The 13503-nt window shown below is 50.6% G+C and overlaps 1 protein-coding gene across 1 annotated transcript in view; it reads right to left on the minus strand.

Annotated features, from left to right (window-relative positions):
• LOC107124065 (protein Wnt-3a) overlaps positions 1-8950 on the minus strand; it is a 75891-nt gene extending 66941 nt beyond the window's left edge. The window contains exon 1 of the mRNA XM_015427453.1: positions 8809-8950. Coding sequence (XP_015282939.1) covers positions 8809-8935 — 127 coding nt within the window. The 5' untranslated portion in view covers positions 8936-8950. The remainder of the gene's footprint in view (positions 1-8808) is intronic.
• Between the last annotated feature and the right edge of the window lie 4553 nt (positions 8951-13503).

Genomic DNA, 13503 nt, shown 5'->3' on the forward strand with positions numbered 1-13503 from the left:
TCACAAGCTCTGGCACAGCTGTCCTTGAAAAAGAGCAGTTTGTGTCGGAGCTCTCTCAGCCCCACCCACCTCACAGGGCATCTGTTGTGGGGAGGGGAAGGGAAAGGAGTTTGTAAGCCGCTCTGAGACTCCTTTGGGTAGCGAAGGGCGGGGTATAAATCCAATCTCCTCTCTTCTTCTCTTCTTTATGCCCCACCCTTCACTCGGCATCACAGAGCAGCTTACAAACTCCCTCCCCTCCCCACGACACACACCCTGTGAGGTAGGTGGGGCTGAGAGAGCTCTGACAGAAACTGCTCTTTTTCGAGAACAGCTGTGCAGGAACTATGGCTTGCCCCAGGTCATCCAGCAGGTGCAAGTGGAGGAGTGGGGAATCACACCCGATTCTCAGGAGGTAAAGGAGGAGGAGGAGGAGATTGGATTTATACCCTGCCATTATGTCACATCCTGGAAAAACCCAGAAGTGACGTCATTCCACTCTAGGAATCAGCAGTAAGTCTATGGTTTTACCACAGGGCCTGCGCCAATTCCTAAAGTGGCATGATGGAAAGCACCACCCCCATGCCTCCCCCCCCAGATGCCCACTGGTTACCAGCCGCAGAGAAGAAGAAGAAGAAGAGGAGGAGGAGGAGGAGGAGGAGGAGATTGGATTTATACCCCGCCCTTCACTCGGAGTCTCAGGAGGAGGAGGAGGAGGAGGAGGAGGAGGAGGAGGAGGAGATTGGATTTATACCCCGCCCTTCACTCGGAGTCTCAGAGCGGCTCACAAACTCTTTTCCCTTCCCCTCCCCACAACAGACACCCTGTGAGGTAGGCGGGGCTGAGAGAGCTCTTGACAGAGCTGCCCTTGAGAGAACAGCTCTGACAGAACTATGGCTTTGCCCAGGGTCACCCAGCAGCTGTGAGTGGAGGAGTGGGGAATCAAACCCGGTTCTCCCAGATTAGAGCCCGCGCACTCAACCACCTCACCAAACTAGCTCTCAGAAGAGATTGGATTTATACCCCGCCCTTCACTACCCAAAGGAGTCTCAGACCGGCTTACAATCTCCTTTCCCTTCCCCTCCCCACAACAGACCCCCTGTGAGGTAGGTGGGGCTGAGAGAGCTCCGAGAGAACTGCCCTTTCAAGGACAGCTCTTATTAGAGCTATGGCTTGCCCAAGGTCACATCAGCAGGTGCAGGTGGAGGAGCGGGGAATCAAACCCGGTTCTCCCAGATTAGAGTCCGCGCACTTAACCACGACACCAAACTGGCTCAAATCAGGGAAGGAAAGACTGGGAGACCAGGGAGAGAGGAAGAGATCTCTGCACAATCTGTCAATGCGTCCAAGTCTTTCCTGCCCTCGAGGAGGAGCTTTTAAGGTCAGCCGTACAAATAGCCACCAGGATGGTCTCCCCCAATGGGATTCCAGGTCGCCTCGCCCTCCTGACACGAGGTTAACTGCTGTTTGCTCGGGCATTATGAGACACTAATAATCTGAAGAGGAGTGTCAGTCCCTTGGGGAGGGGAGGGGGGCCCGCTCAGCATTTCAGCGATGACCTGCAGGACGGCTGACGTCCAGGTCAACAAAGCCAGCCAGGACCTTGCTGAAGATGGAGGGCGTTCTGCTATAAAGGTGACTGGCTGTTTCTCTCCTGGGGCCGAGGCTTTGGGGCTCAGTGGGGTCATGCACAAAAAGAAATTGAGGGGCGGGGGGCACGATGGCGAGCATTGACAGCTTCAAGAGGGGGTTGGATGGACGCATGGAGCAGAGGTCCACCAGTGAGCCACGAGGTCTAGATGGGACACTCTGTCTGGGGCAAGGGATGCTCTGTGTTCTTGGTGCTTGAAGGGCAGCAGTGGGAGGGCTTCTGGAGTTCTGGCCCCGCTGGTGGACCTCTCCTGATGGCGCCTGGGTTTTGGCCACCGTGCAACACAGAGTGTTGGACTGAATGGGCCATTGGCCTGATCCAGCATGGCTTCTCTTATGTTCCTATGTCTGGGGAAGTAATGCTCTGTCTTCTTGGTGCTTGGGGGAGCAACAGTGGGAGGGCTTCTGGAGTTCTGGCCCCGTTGGTGGACCTCTCCTGATGGCACCTGGTAGTTTTGGCCACTGTGTGACAAAGGGTGTTGGACTGGATGGGCCCTTGGCCTGATCCAACACGGCTTCTCTTATGTTCTTACTAGGGAAAAGGCCCGTTGTGGAAATAAATACAACAGCCTCTAGAAAGAGGCTCTGGGCGGGTGCCCCGGCCTTGGACACTCAGTGTCAATTTGCTGTGGCGACCTCAGCAAGGTATAATGACACTGAGTCCACCATTTTCTCCAGAGGAACTGATCTCTGCTACCTAAAGAACAGTTGTAATGTTGAGTGATCTCCAGCCCTCACCTGGAGATTGGCAACGGTGGTTCCCCAGAAGGGAATAGTTGGTTTGGAGGGTGGAGTCTATGGCTTTGTACCTGTCCGAGGTCCCATGCCTCCTGAAACCTCATGGACCTCCTGATGGCACCTGGTATTTTTGGCCACTCTGTGACAGAATGTTGGACTGGAGGGGCCATCGGCCTGATCCAACATTGGCTTCTCTTATGTTCTTATCCTAAATCCAACAGGAGTCTCACAAAAACTAAATCAAAACAGATCATAAACCCTTAAAAACGAAGCAGCAACGAAATGAATCCCAGGAGAACAAATCAGCAGAGTGGAATACCAAAGTTCCCCGCAGTAGAAAATCTGCCGTATTTATGCAAATACAAGACTGTTTTTCCCCCAAAATATGCCATTAACATGTGGAGTCCACTGCTGCAAGAGGTAGTACTGGCTACAAGCATAGACAACGTCAGGAGAGGATTAAATAAACATATGGAGCAGAGGTCCATCAATGGCAGTTCGCTACAAAGTGTAAATGGAACACTATGTATGGGGCAAGTGATGCTCTGTATTCTTGGTGCTTGGGGGGTGTCAACAGTGGGAGGGCTTCTAGTGTCCTGGCCCCACTGCTGGACCTCCTGATGGCACCTAGTATTTTTGGCCACTGTGTGACAGAGTGTTGGACTAGATGGGCCATTGGCCTGATCCAACGTGGGCTTCTCTTATGTTCTTATATGGAGAAGGGGGTCCATCAGTGGCTCTTAGCCACAAGGTATAGATAGGAACTCTCGCTCTGGGGCAAGTGATGCTCTGTAATTCTTGGTCCTGGGGGGGGGCAACAGCAGGAGGGCTTCTAGTGTCCTGGTCCCACTGATGGACCTCCTGATGGCACCTGGTATTTTTGGCCACTCTGTGACAGAATGTTGGACTGGAGGGGCCATCGGCCTGATCCAACATTGGCTTCTCTTATGTTCTTATCCTAAATCCAACAGGAGTCTCACAAAAACTAAATCAAAACAGATCATAAACCCTTAAAAACGAAGCAGCAACGAAATGAATCCCAGGAGAACAAATCAGCAGAGTGGAATACCAAAGTTCCCCGCAGTAGAAAATCTGCCGTATTTATGCAAATACAAGACTGTTTTTCCCCCAAAATATGCCATTAACATGTGGAGTCCACTGCTGCAAGAGGTAGTACTGGCTACAAGCATAGACAACGTCAGGAGAGGATTAAATAAACATATGGAGCAGAGGTCCATCAATGGCAGTTCGCTACAAAGTGTAAATGGAACACTATGTATGGGGCAAGTGATGCTCTGTATTCTTGGTGCTTGGGGGGTGTCAACAGTGGGAGGGCTTCTAGTGTCCTGGCCCCACTGCTGGACCTCCTGATGGCACCTAGTATTTTTGGCCACTGTGTGACAGAGTGTTGGACTAGATGGGCCATTGGCCTGATCCAACGTGGGCTTCTCTTATGTTCTTATATGGAGAAGGGGGTCCATCAGTGGCTCTTAGCCACAAGGTATAGACAGGAACTCTCAGTCTTGGGCAAGTGATGCTCTGTCTTCTTGGTGCTTGGGGGGGGGGAGTGTCAACAGTGGGAGGGCTTCTAGTGTCCTGGCCCCACTGCTGGACCTCCTGATGGCACCTGGGATTTTTGGCCACTGTGTGACAGAGTGTTGGACTGAATGGGCCACTTGCCTGATGATCCAACATTGGCTTCTCTTCTGTTCTTAACTTGTTCATTTATTTACTCCATTATATCCCACCTTGGCTTGGGCCCAGACTGAAGTCACCTGCGCCACTCGAAGTCCTTCCTTTTAAGTAGTGACACCGCTGTAATTGTGGGGGGTCTCCAGGCCCCACCAGGAGGCTGGCAACTGTAGGATGTGTGAGCCCAAGGCCTGTCTGAGCTCGCAGGAATTTTGCAGAGGACCTTACGGGGACCTCCTCGGAAAGCCAGAAGGCGAAAATCATTGCATGCGGAGAAGCACCTTTGCACCGCTTGGGATCTCAACCTCTGTCTGAAAATCAGTGCTCCTAACCAAAAGAATGACTATGGTCACACGCAACACAAGTTGAAATCTGCATTCCACCAGTATGCGCGTGCAGGTGCATGCTTGCACACACACACAAACACACGTCTCCCAAACTGAACCCTGAAGTTTAAACATCCAGGTCTGTTTGGTATGTTTAATGGAAGGAAGCTTTTGTATATGAGAAACGAAGAAGCTGGAAACTGGGTGGGAAAGATTGTGGGGAGGCGGGTTGGGTTTTAGGGATGAGGGTAATTTTGATGTAAAGTGTCATAAAAGTGTCTGGTTTTTTTTAATTAACACCCTCCCCAACCATAAACCAACCAGCTAGTGCCAAGCAGGGGTCATTTGTAGAAAAAGGTGCAGGAGCTCATTAGCATAACTCATTTGCATATGCCACACCCCCTGACATCACTGGAAGTGTGTCAGAAGGCAACACCCACCGCTCAGGCTCCACCCCAAAAATCTCCAGGTATTTCCCAACTCAGAACTTGCAGCGAGCTTTACACTTTTTTTTACTAAAGACACTTTTGTTTTCCTTTGCTCTTGCAGGGAAGCTACCCTACAACCATGAAAATACAGATCAAGTTAGTATGCTTTTGCTTTTTCTGCAATAAGAAGAAGAGAGAAGAGATTGGATTTATACCCCGCCCTTCACTCGGAGTCTCAGAGCGACTTACAAACTCCTTTCTCTTCCCCTCCCCACAACAGACACCCTGTGAGGTGGGTGGGGCTGAGAGAGCTCTTGACAGAAAGTGCTCTTTTTCAAGAGCAGCTTTTATCAGAACTACAGCTTGCCCAAGGTCATCCAGCAGGTGCGAGTGGAGGAGTGGGGAATCAAACCCAGTTCTCCCAGTTTAGAGTCCGCGCACTTAACCTCTACACCAAACTGGCTCTCTACACCAAACAGGAAAACAATCAAAAGATTATTCTGGCAACAACATGCCTGGGAAATATTTTAATTAAAAGGGTAACGTTTATAGCAGTCTTGAGGAGCGTGCGTTCTATTGCACCTTCACACACATTAAGACCAGACAAGGTATAATCCCAAACAGACATCACACCAGCAGCCACATACACAATGCTGCCTGTGTTTGCCATCTACCATAAACACATCAAGGCAGGCTATAGCAAGGATAGTCCTACAGTAGGATCAGGCCACAACATTTACCGTGGCAAAATGATGGCACAGCCCGCGTCTCTCCAGCAAAAACCCAGCACCTTTCCACAGTGCATCATCATATGTGCCCGCTCCTGGGCTTGTTACTCCCGGAACGCCATTCCTGTGCGTTCCACCTCGAAATGATCCCTGGTGCCAAGCAACTGATGAACTGAAGTTAATGTTAATCTTAACAACAACAACAATAATTTGGCTGTTAACGTTCAAATCCATCCTGGTAATTCAGCAGTCCAACCATTATCTTGGCTCATATGCCACTTAGCTTTTCCTCTTCTAGGTTCTCCTTCTAGTCACCTTTCCTGGTCATCATGCCTCTGTGCCCCCAAAGTGCATTGCCCTGCCTGACACAACGATCCGTGTGACGTTTTCCTTCCATCCTAACTGGCCTTACATTTCCGTCACCAAACCTCTGTTGTTTGTCGAGAATCGATTGCCGGTTTACACCGGAGCAGCTGGAATGTTTGTGAACATTCCGTGACACTGTCACAGCTCAACCTGTGCTTGGCTTTGTGTGTATACAGAGGGGGCAAGCACTTGGCAATGGCAACCCCATTGCCTGAATAAAGCAGATATTCAGTGCACCTCTCCATAGCCAACTGCCCTCCACGGCTCTCCCCAGTTCTCCTTAAAAACATAAGAACATAAGAGAAGCCAATGTTGGATCAGGCCAATGGCCCATTCAGTCCAACACTCTGGGTCACACAGTGGCCAAAAATACCCAGTGCCATCAGGAGGTCCAGCAGTGGGACCAGGACACTAGGAGCCCAAGCACCAAGCCCAAGCACCAAGCATCAGTTGCCCCAGACAGAGTTCCTATCTATATCTTGTGGCTAATAGCCACTGATGGACCTCTATTCCAGATGTTTACCCAATCCCCACTTGAAGCCATCCGTGCTTGTAGTCGCCGCCACCTCCTGTGGCCATGAATTCCATGTGTTAATCACTCTTTGGATGAAGAAGTACTTCTTTTTATCTGTTCTGACCCGACTGCTCAGCAATTTCATGGAGTGCCCACAAGTTCTTGTATTGTGAGAAAGGGAGAAGAGTACTTCTTTCTCGACCTGCTCTATCCCATGCATAATCTTGTAAACCTCGATCATGTCACCCCTCAGCCGTCATTTCTCCAAGCTAAAGAGCCCCAAGCGCTTTAACTCTTCTTCAAAGGGAAAGTGTTCCAACCCTTTGATCATTCTAGTCGCCCTTTTCTGCACTTTTCCCAATACTACAATATCCTTTTCGAGGTGGCAAAAATCCTTGACAATGCTTGTTTCCATACGCGACAGCCCGCCCACCACATTAGTTGTTCTACTGCACATTGGATTGGCACCAAAGCCACAAGTATGGTCTCACTTATCAAGCCGGCAGGAGGAAAAGCCAACAAGACGTTATACCAGCCAGTTTCTCGGCTTCCGATCTCCCCATTTGATTGGGAGATTTGGTTAATACGACAGAGTTTTGTGCAGTCATAGAAGCATGATAATGAGTGAGTCCATAAATCTCCCCAGAAGTGTACTACAGGAAAAGGTAAACTTAAATGTATTCAAGTAGATCCTGTTCACATCCAGGCTGCAGTCGAAAAGAGAGCGAACGTGACCTAGTCTAAAGAGTATTTTCCAGGCCTGTAGCTACAGTGGGGCATTTTGGTGCCTGGCCACCTGACTTCCTGCCAAGGCCCCCTGACTTCCATGCAGCCTGCGTAGGGGAATATTTTTGTTTTGTGATATCAGTGCCCCCCGACTTACTTAAAGGCCCCCTGAATTACAAAATCCTGGCTATGGCCCTGGTACTTTCCCGATCACAAATGGCCAGCTTGTCTGGCATCACAAGTATGGGAGAGACCTGCAGAGACATGTGCAGGGCTCTTTTTGTACAAAAAGCCCAACAGGAACTCATTAGCATAATAGGCCACACCCAACACCAGAAACTCATTAGCATATTAGGCCACACCCCTGCCAGCACAGCTCATTAGCACCTGTGTTTCCAGAAGAGTGGTTATCCAGCCACAGCCACCTTTTGCTTCTTATTCTGTTTACCTTGTTTGTTGTCAAAACCCAGGGGGGGGGTTTGTAGCAGGAACTCCTTTGAATGTTCGGCCCCACACCCCTCATGTAGCCAGTCCTAATGAGTTTCTACTGTTGGGTGTGGCCTATTATGCTAATGAGTTCCTGCTGGGCGTGGCCAACCTGGGAGACAGCCGGAACTCCGTTCCGGTGCGTTCCTGCCCCAAAATAGCCCTGGACATGTGTCTCCATGGAAGGCCATGTGAAGTGAGGGAGAGGACAAAGGGAGGGTGAGAGGAGGAGTCAGAGGGCAGCTCCCACGTTAAGACAAAGAGAGGCGTCCCATTCAAGGAGTTAACACCTAGACACCCTTAGAGTGAGGTAGCTGTTGGTGTTGCGTGTGTACTGAGTTCAGCAGTAGTCAGCTTAGTCCCAAGAAGCAATTGTCCACACAGTCTTGTGTAGTAACTATTTACAGCAGGTAGAGCAGGTAGAGAAAGCGGTACTTTTCTCCCTTTCTCACAATACAAGAACTCATGGGCACTCCATGAAACTGCTGAGCGGTCGGGTTAGAACGGATCAAAGGAAGTCCTTCTTCGCCCAAAGAGTGATTAACACTTGGAATTCACTGCCACAGGAAGTGGTGGTGGCTACAAGCATGGACGGCTTCAAAAGGGAATTAGATAAGCATATGGAGCAGAAGCCCATCAGTGGCTATTAGCCACAAGGTATAGATAGGGGCTCTGGGGCAAGTGATGCTCTGTCATCTTGGTGCTTGGGGGGGTGGGTCAACAGTGGGAGGGCTTCTAATGTCCTGGCCCCACTGGTGGACCTCCTGATGGCACCTGGTATTTCTGGCCACTGTGTGATACAGAGTGTTGGACTGGATGGGCCTTTGGCCTGATCCAACATTGGCAAAGTGCTGCGCCATACATCCATTCACGAGCAGAGGAAAAGCTATACTGTACATGATTGCATATATACATATCATTAGCCAATCAGCTTACACTGCTGAGTCACTCTGACTCCAGCCTTTGAGTACGAGCCAGAACTAGTTTGCGCCAGATGAGTCTGTCCGTCAGATGCCGTCAAGTGTCAAATAGATGCATGAGATCTAGATTACCAGCTCATGACTTACAGCTACACATATTGACAGTGGCGCACCCCAACGTCCAGGCATGCTAAGTCGCTCACTCCAACACTTTTGCCCATCCCCGATACACTTTGTACAAAGCGACGCACTCACCTTTATCCAGCACGGGCCCAAAGATGGCCAAGCTATCGTTGACGGTGGTGCAGTTCCACCTCCTCCCACGGAACTGGTGCTGGCACTCCTGGATGCCAATCTTCACCCCTTCGGCGACGCTGGGCATGATCTCCACGTAGTTGCGACAGAACCTCAGCTGCTTGGGCACCAAGCCAGGGATGCTTCCGCACAGGATGGGCTGTGTTCCCAGCGACGAATATTGGTGGCCGATAGCCAAGGACCTACGAGAAAGGAGGGACAGTGAGAGGGTGGCATTCCCAGGAGAGGTCCCTTCCCCCGCCGTCTCGCTATTCCAAGAAAGTGCCCTCCCCCAAGCCTGTCGATGCAAATCTGGAATTTCCCTGCAGCCTGCTGAGAGATAGCGCGATTGATTGATTGATTTAGGATGGGGGTGTCAAACATATGGCCCACGGGCAACCAGTTACCATTATTGCCAGACTAGGAGCAAAGCCCATTGTGGAGGAAGACAACAGGCCCTAGCACGGCACGACAGAGGCACCCCCAGTCTCCCAATCTCTACCACACACGACCCTCCTGGAGTCGGGGGGGGGGGTGAGGGAGTGGCTGGGGGACCTCCAGTAGCCTTGGGGCCAGCGGTGCGCTGGCCCCCGCCCAGTGAGAGGCCAGTCAGCTGCATGTAGTCGGCAGTGGCAGCAGGAAAGCCGCTCTCTCTTCGAATCACAGGGCACTGCCTCTGTGGGTGGGGGCAGAGACCGCGGCCAGTGGCAAGCATCCCCGGCATGAGTGGCGGCCGTCTCAGCCTATGGCTGAGGGAACGCATCGAGTGTGATCACCCCAAATTAGCTTTATAATATAGAGAGATGACGGAGGCTCTGCATTATGTCCCTGTATCGTGTCCCAGTGCTAATACGTGACAGGCAGTGGAAGTGGGAGGGAGGGCATCAGGGACATACTTGTAAGGAAATACTGAAAGAGGATTAATGTTTTAAGCATATTTGTGTTGGTAGTAAAAATAGTATTGTTACTTGGGTTTGCCTGTGTCCTTTATAAAGTTACTAGCAGTAAAGCCCGTTGTGAAAGCAATACAACGAGATCTAGAAAGAGGCTCTGGGGGAGTGCTCTGGCTTTGGGCACCAACTGCCTTGCGGGGAGGGGGGTGAGTTTGAGGTGTGGAATGCAGTGAAGTCCAATCAGCTTCCATATGCAAAAGACCTTGAAGGTTCCATATGCAACTGACATTCCAACTGCCTTGCGGGGAGGGGGGTGAGTTTGAGGTGTGGAATGCAGTGAAGTCCAATCAGCTTCCATATGCAAAAGACCTTGAAGGTTCCATATGCAACTGACATTCCAACTGCCTTGCGGGGAGGGGGGTGAGTTTGAGGTGTGGAATGCAGTGAAGTCCAATCAGCTTCCATATGCAAAAGACCTTGAAGGTTCCATATGCAACTGACATTCCAACTGCCTTGCGGGGAGGGGGGTGAGTTTGAGGTGTGGAATGCAGTGAAGTCCAATCAGCTTCCATATGCAAAAGACCTTGAAGGTTCCATATGCAACTGACATTCCAACTGCCTTGCGGGGAGGGGGGTGAGTTTGAGGTGTGGAATGCAGTGAAGTCCAATCAGCTTCCATATGCAAAAGACCTTGAAGGTTCCATATGCAACTGACATTCCAACTGCCTTGCGGGGAGGGGGGTGAGTTTGAGGTGTGGAATGCAGTGAAGTCCAATCAGCTTCCATATGCAAAAGACCTTGAAGGTTCCATATGCAACTGACATTCCAACTGCCTTGCGGGGAGGGGGGTGAGTTTGAGGTGTGGAATGCAGTGAAGTCCAATCAGCTTCCATATGCAAAAGACCTTGAAGGTTCCATATGCAACTGACATTCCAACTGCCTTGCGGGGAGGGGGGTGAGTTTGAGGTGTGGAATGCAGTGAAGTCCAATCAGCTTCCATATGCAAAAGACCTTGAAGGTTCCATATGCAACTGACATTCCAACTGCCTTGCGGGGAGGGGGGTGAGTTTGAGGTGTGGAATGCAGTGAAGTCCAATCAGCTTCCATATGCAAAAGACCTTGAAGGTTCCATATGCAACTGACATTCCAACTGCCTTGCGGGGAGGGGGGTGAGTTTGAGGTGTGGAATGCAGTGAAGTCCAATCAGCTTCCATATGCAAAAGACCTTGAAGGTTCCATATGCAACTGACATTCCAACTGCCTTGCGGGGAGGGGGGTGAGTTTGAGGTGTGGAATGCAGTGAAGTCCAATCAGCTTCCATATGCAAAAGACCTTGAAACACTGGGCGGGACTGCACAAAGCAGCCAGTCAACCCAGCCAGCGTCTTCTGACTGACAGTTCAAGCGTCCATACACTAAAGGAGTGCATTTTAGAACTTTGGCACCCACTACTCAATTATATATAAGGAGAGATATCTCTGGTACCTAGCATGATATCTTATGGCACAGATGGCCTGACCAGAAAAGTGACATTTCATAGAATCATAGAGTTGGAAGGGGCCATACAGACCATCTCCTGCCCAATGCAGGTCCAACCTAAAGCATCTCTGTCAAATATTTGTCCAGCCTCTTCTTGAAAGCCACCAGTGAAGGGGAGCTCACCACCTCCTGAGGCAGCAGATTCCACCTTTGAACCACCCTGACAGTGAAAATGTTTTTCCTAATATCCAGCCGATACCTTTCTGCGAGTAATTTAAACCCGTTGCTTCAGGTCCTGTCCTCTGCTGCCAACTGGAACAGCTCCTTGCCCTCCTCCAAATGACAGCCTTTCAGATATTTAAAGAGAGCAATCATGTCCCCCCCTCAATCTCCACCTCTCTCCAAGTTAAACATTCCCAGGGCCCTCAGCCTTTCCTCGTAGGGCTCAGTCTCCAGGCCCCCGATCATCCTTGTCGCTCTCTTCTGCACCCTCTCGATTTTGCCCACATCCTTTTTGAAGTGAGGCCTCCAGAACTGCACACAGGACTCAAGGTGCAGCCTGACTAAGGCACAGGGGTCATTTCCTGCGGGAGCACACAGGAGTGGAGCTCCGGCAGTAAGGAGCCCAGGGGGCGGGCACATGCAACAAGCCCTGCCCCCTGCTCCCAGCAGCCCTCAGTTGGGCCACGAGGAGCAAGAAGCAGCCAGGTAAGTTGCAGAGCCCCCCCCCCCCTGGCCCACCGGTCCAAAACAGTCCAGTGGCACCTTTGACACCAAGTTTTCTTCATGTACAAGCTCTCCCTCCTCTGTGAAGACAGATCTGCATGTCCCCCCACCCCGCAATAGCTAGCAATCCAAAAGAATCCAGTGGAGCCTGAGCGCTGGGTGTTGCCTTCTGACACACTTCCGGTGATGTCAGGGGGTGTGGCATATGCTAATAAGTTATGCTAACAAGTTATGCTAATGAGCTCCTGCACCTCTTTTTCTATGGAATGACCCCTGCTAAGGCAGTATGCAGAGGGACTAGGACCTCCTGCAATTTTGACGCTGTGGCCCTTTTAATACAACCCAAGACAGATCGGTCGCGAAGAGTCGGACTCAACTGGGCGACTGAACAATAACAACAATGAATGAAAGCACAGAATTTAAAAAAAAGAAAAGTAGCTTTACCTAGAAGCTAAAATGACTCATTCGAGGCTATCGCACTTCGGTCATGTTATGAGAAGACCTCACCGGAAAAGACAATAATGCTAGGAAAAACGGAAGACAGAAGGAAAAAAGGGAGATCCAACTATTTATTTATCGTATGGCAGAGTTACACACGGGAAGTAAAAGGTAAATGTAAAGGTTCCCTGTGCTCGAAAGCCAGTCAAATCCGACTCTAGGGGTGCGGTGCTCATCTCCGTTTCAAAGCTGAAGAGCCAGCGCTGTCTGAAGACGTTTCCGTGGTCATGTGGCCGGCATGACTAAACACCCAGGCGCACGGAACGCTGTTCCCTTCCCACCGAAGTGGTACCTATTTATCTACTTGCAATTTCTTGCTTTCGACCTGCTAGTTTGGCAGGAGCTGGAACTAGAGACGGGAGCTCACTCCGTCATGCGGCAACCCGGATCTCGAACTGCTGAACTACCGACCTTCCACAGCCTGCAGTTCAGCCTCTTAACCACTTGAGCCACCGCAGCTCACGGGAAGTAGATGATGATATAAAATATGCAACCGAGTAGAAAAATGGTTATGCAGATCGATTGGGCAATCCCCCTAAAGACTAATATCTACATTTCCAACTCACTCAATTGCAACTGGGGTAATTTCAAAGAGCTCCGTCACATCTCCATGGAGAACATGATGCTCACATTCCTGTGACAGATGGAAAAGAGTTTGGCGGGCTGCGCCACAGTCGCATTCAGGTCCCGGCATTTTGCCCCATTTAGACAACAGGTCTGTCCCAACCGCCAAAGCCTGTTCATATTCTATTCGCTGTATTCCGTCCTTTACATGGCACATCCAATCCTGTGGGTCTCTTGTTGGTGTTTATCAGGTTCTGGATATCGGGTGGGACTTATGTCATCCATGTCGGCCACCGGATCCAACCTCAGTCTGCAAGACCTGAGCAGGGCGGTCCACGACAGGACATTCCGGAGGACCTCGATCCATAGGCTCACCATAAGTCGGAAGCGTCTTGACGGCACTTCATACAAACACACTTCAAAATGCAACTAGGCCCTAATCGCGCGCAGAAGTAGCCACGTGAGAGGCACGGCTGCCGGGTGGATTTTAACGGCAT

The sequence above is a fragment of the Gekko japonicus genome, unplaced genomic scaffold (assembly GCF_001447785.1).
Source record: "Gekko japonicus isolate JY-2015 unplaced genomic scaffold, Gekko_japonicus_V1.1 scaffold3013, whole genome shotgun sequence".
In the NCBI taxonomy this organism is placed as follows: Eukaryota; Metazoa; Chordata; class Lepidosauria; order Squamata; family Gekkonidae; genus Gekko; species Gekko japonicus.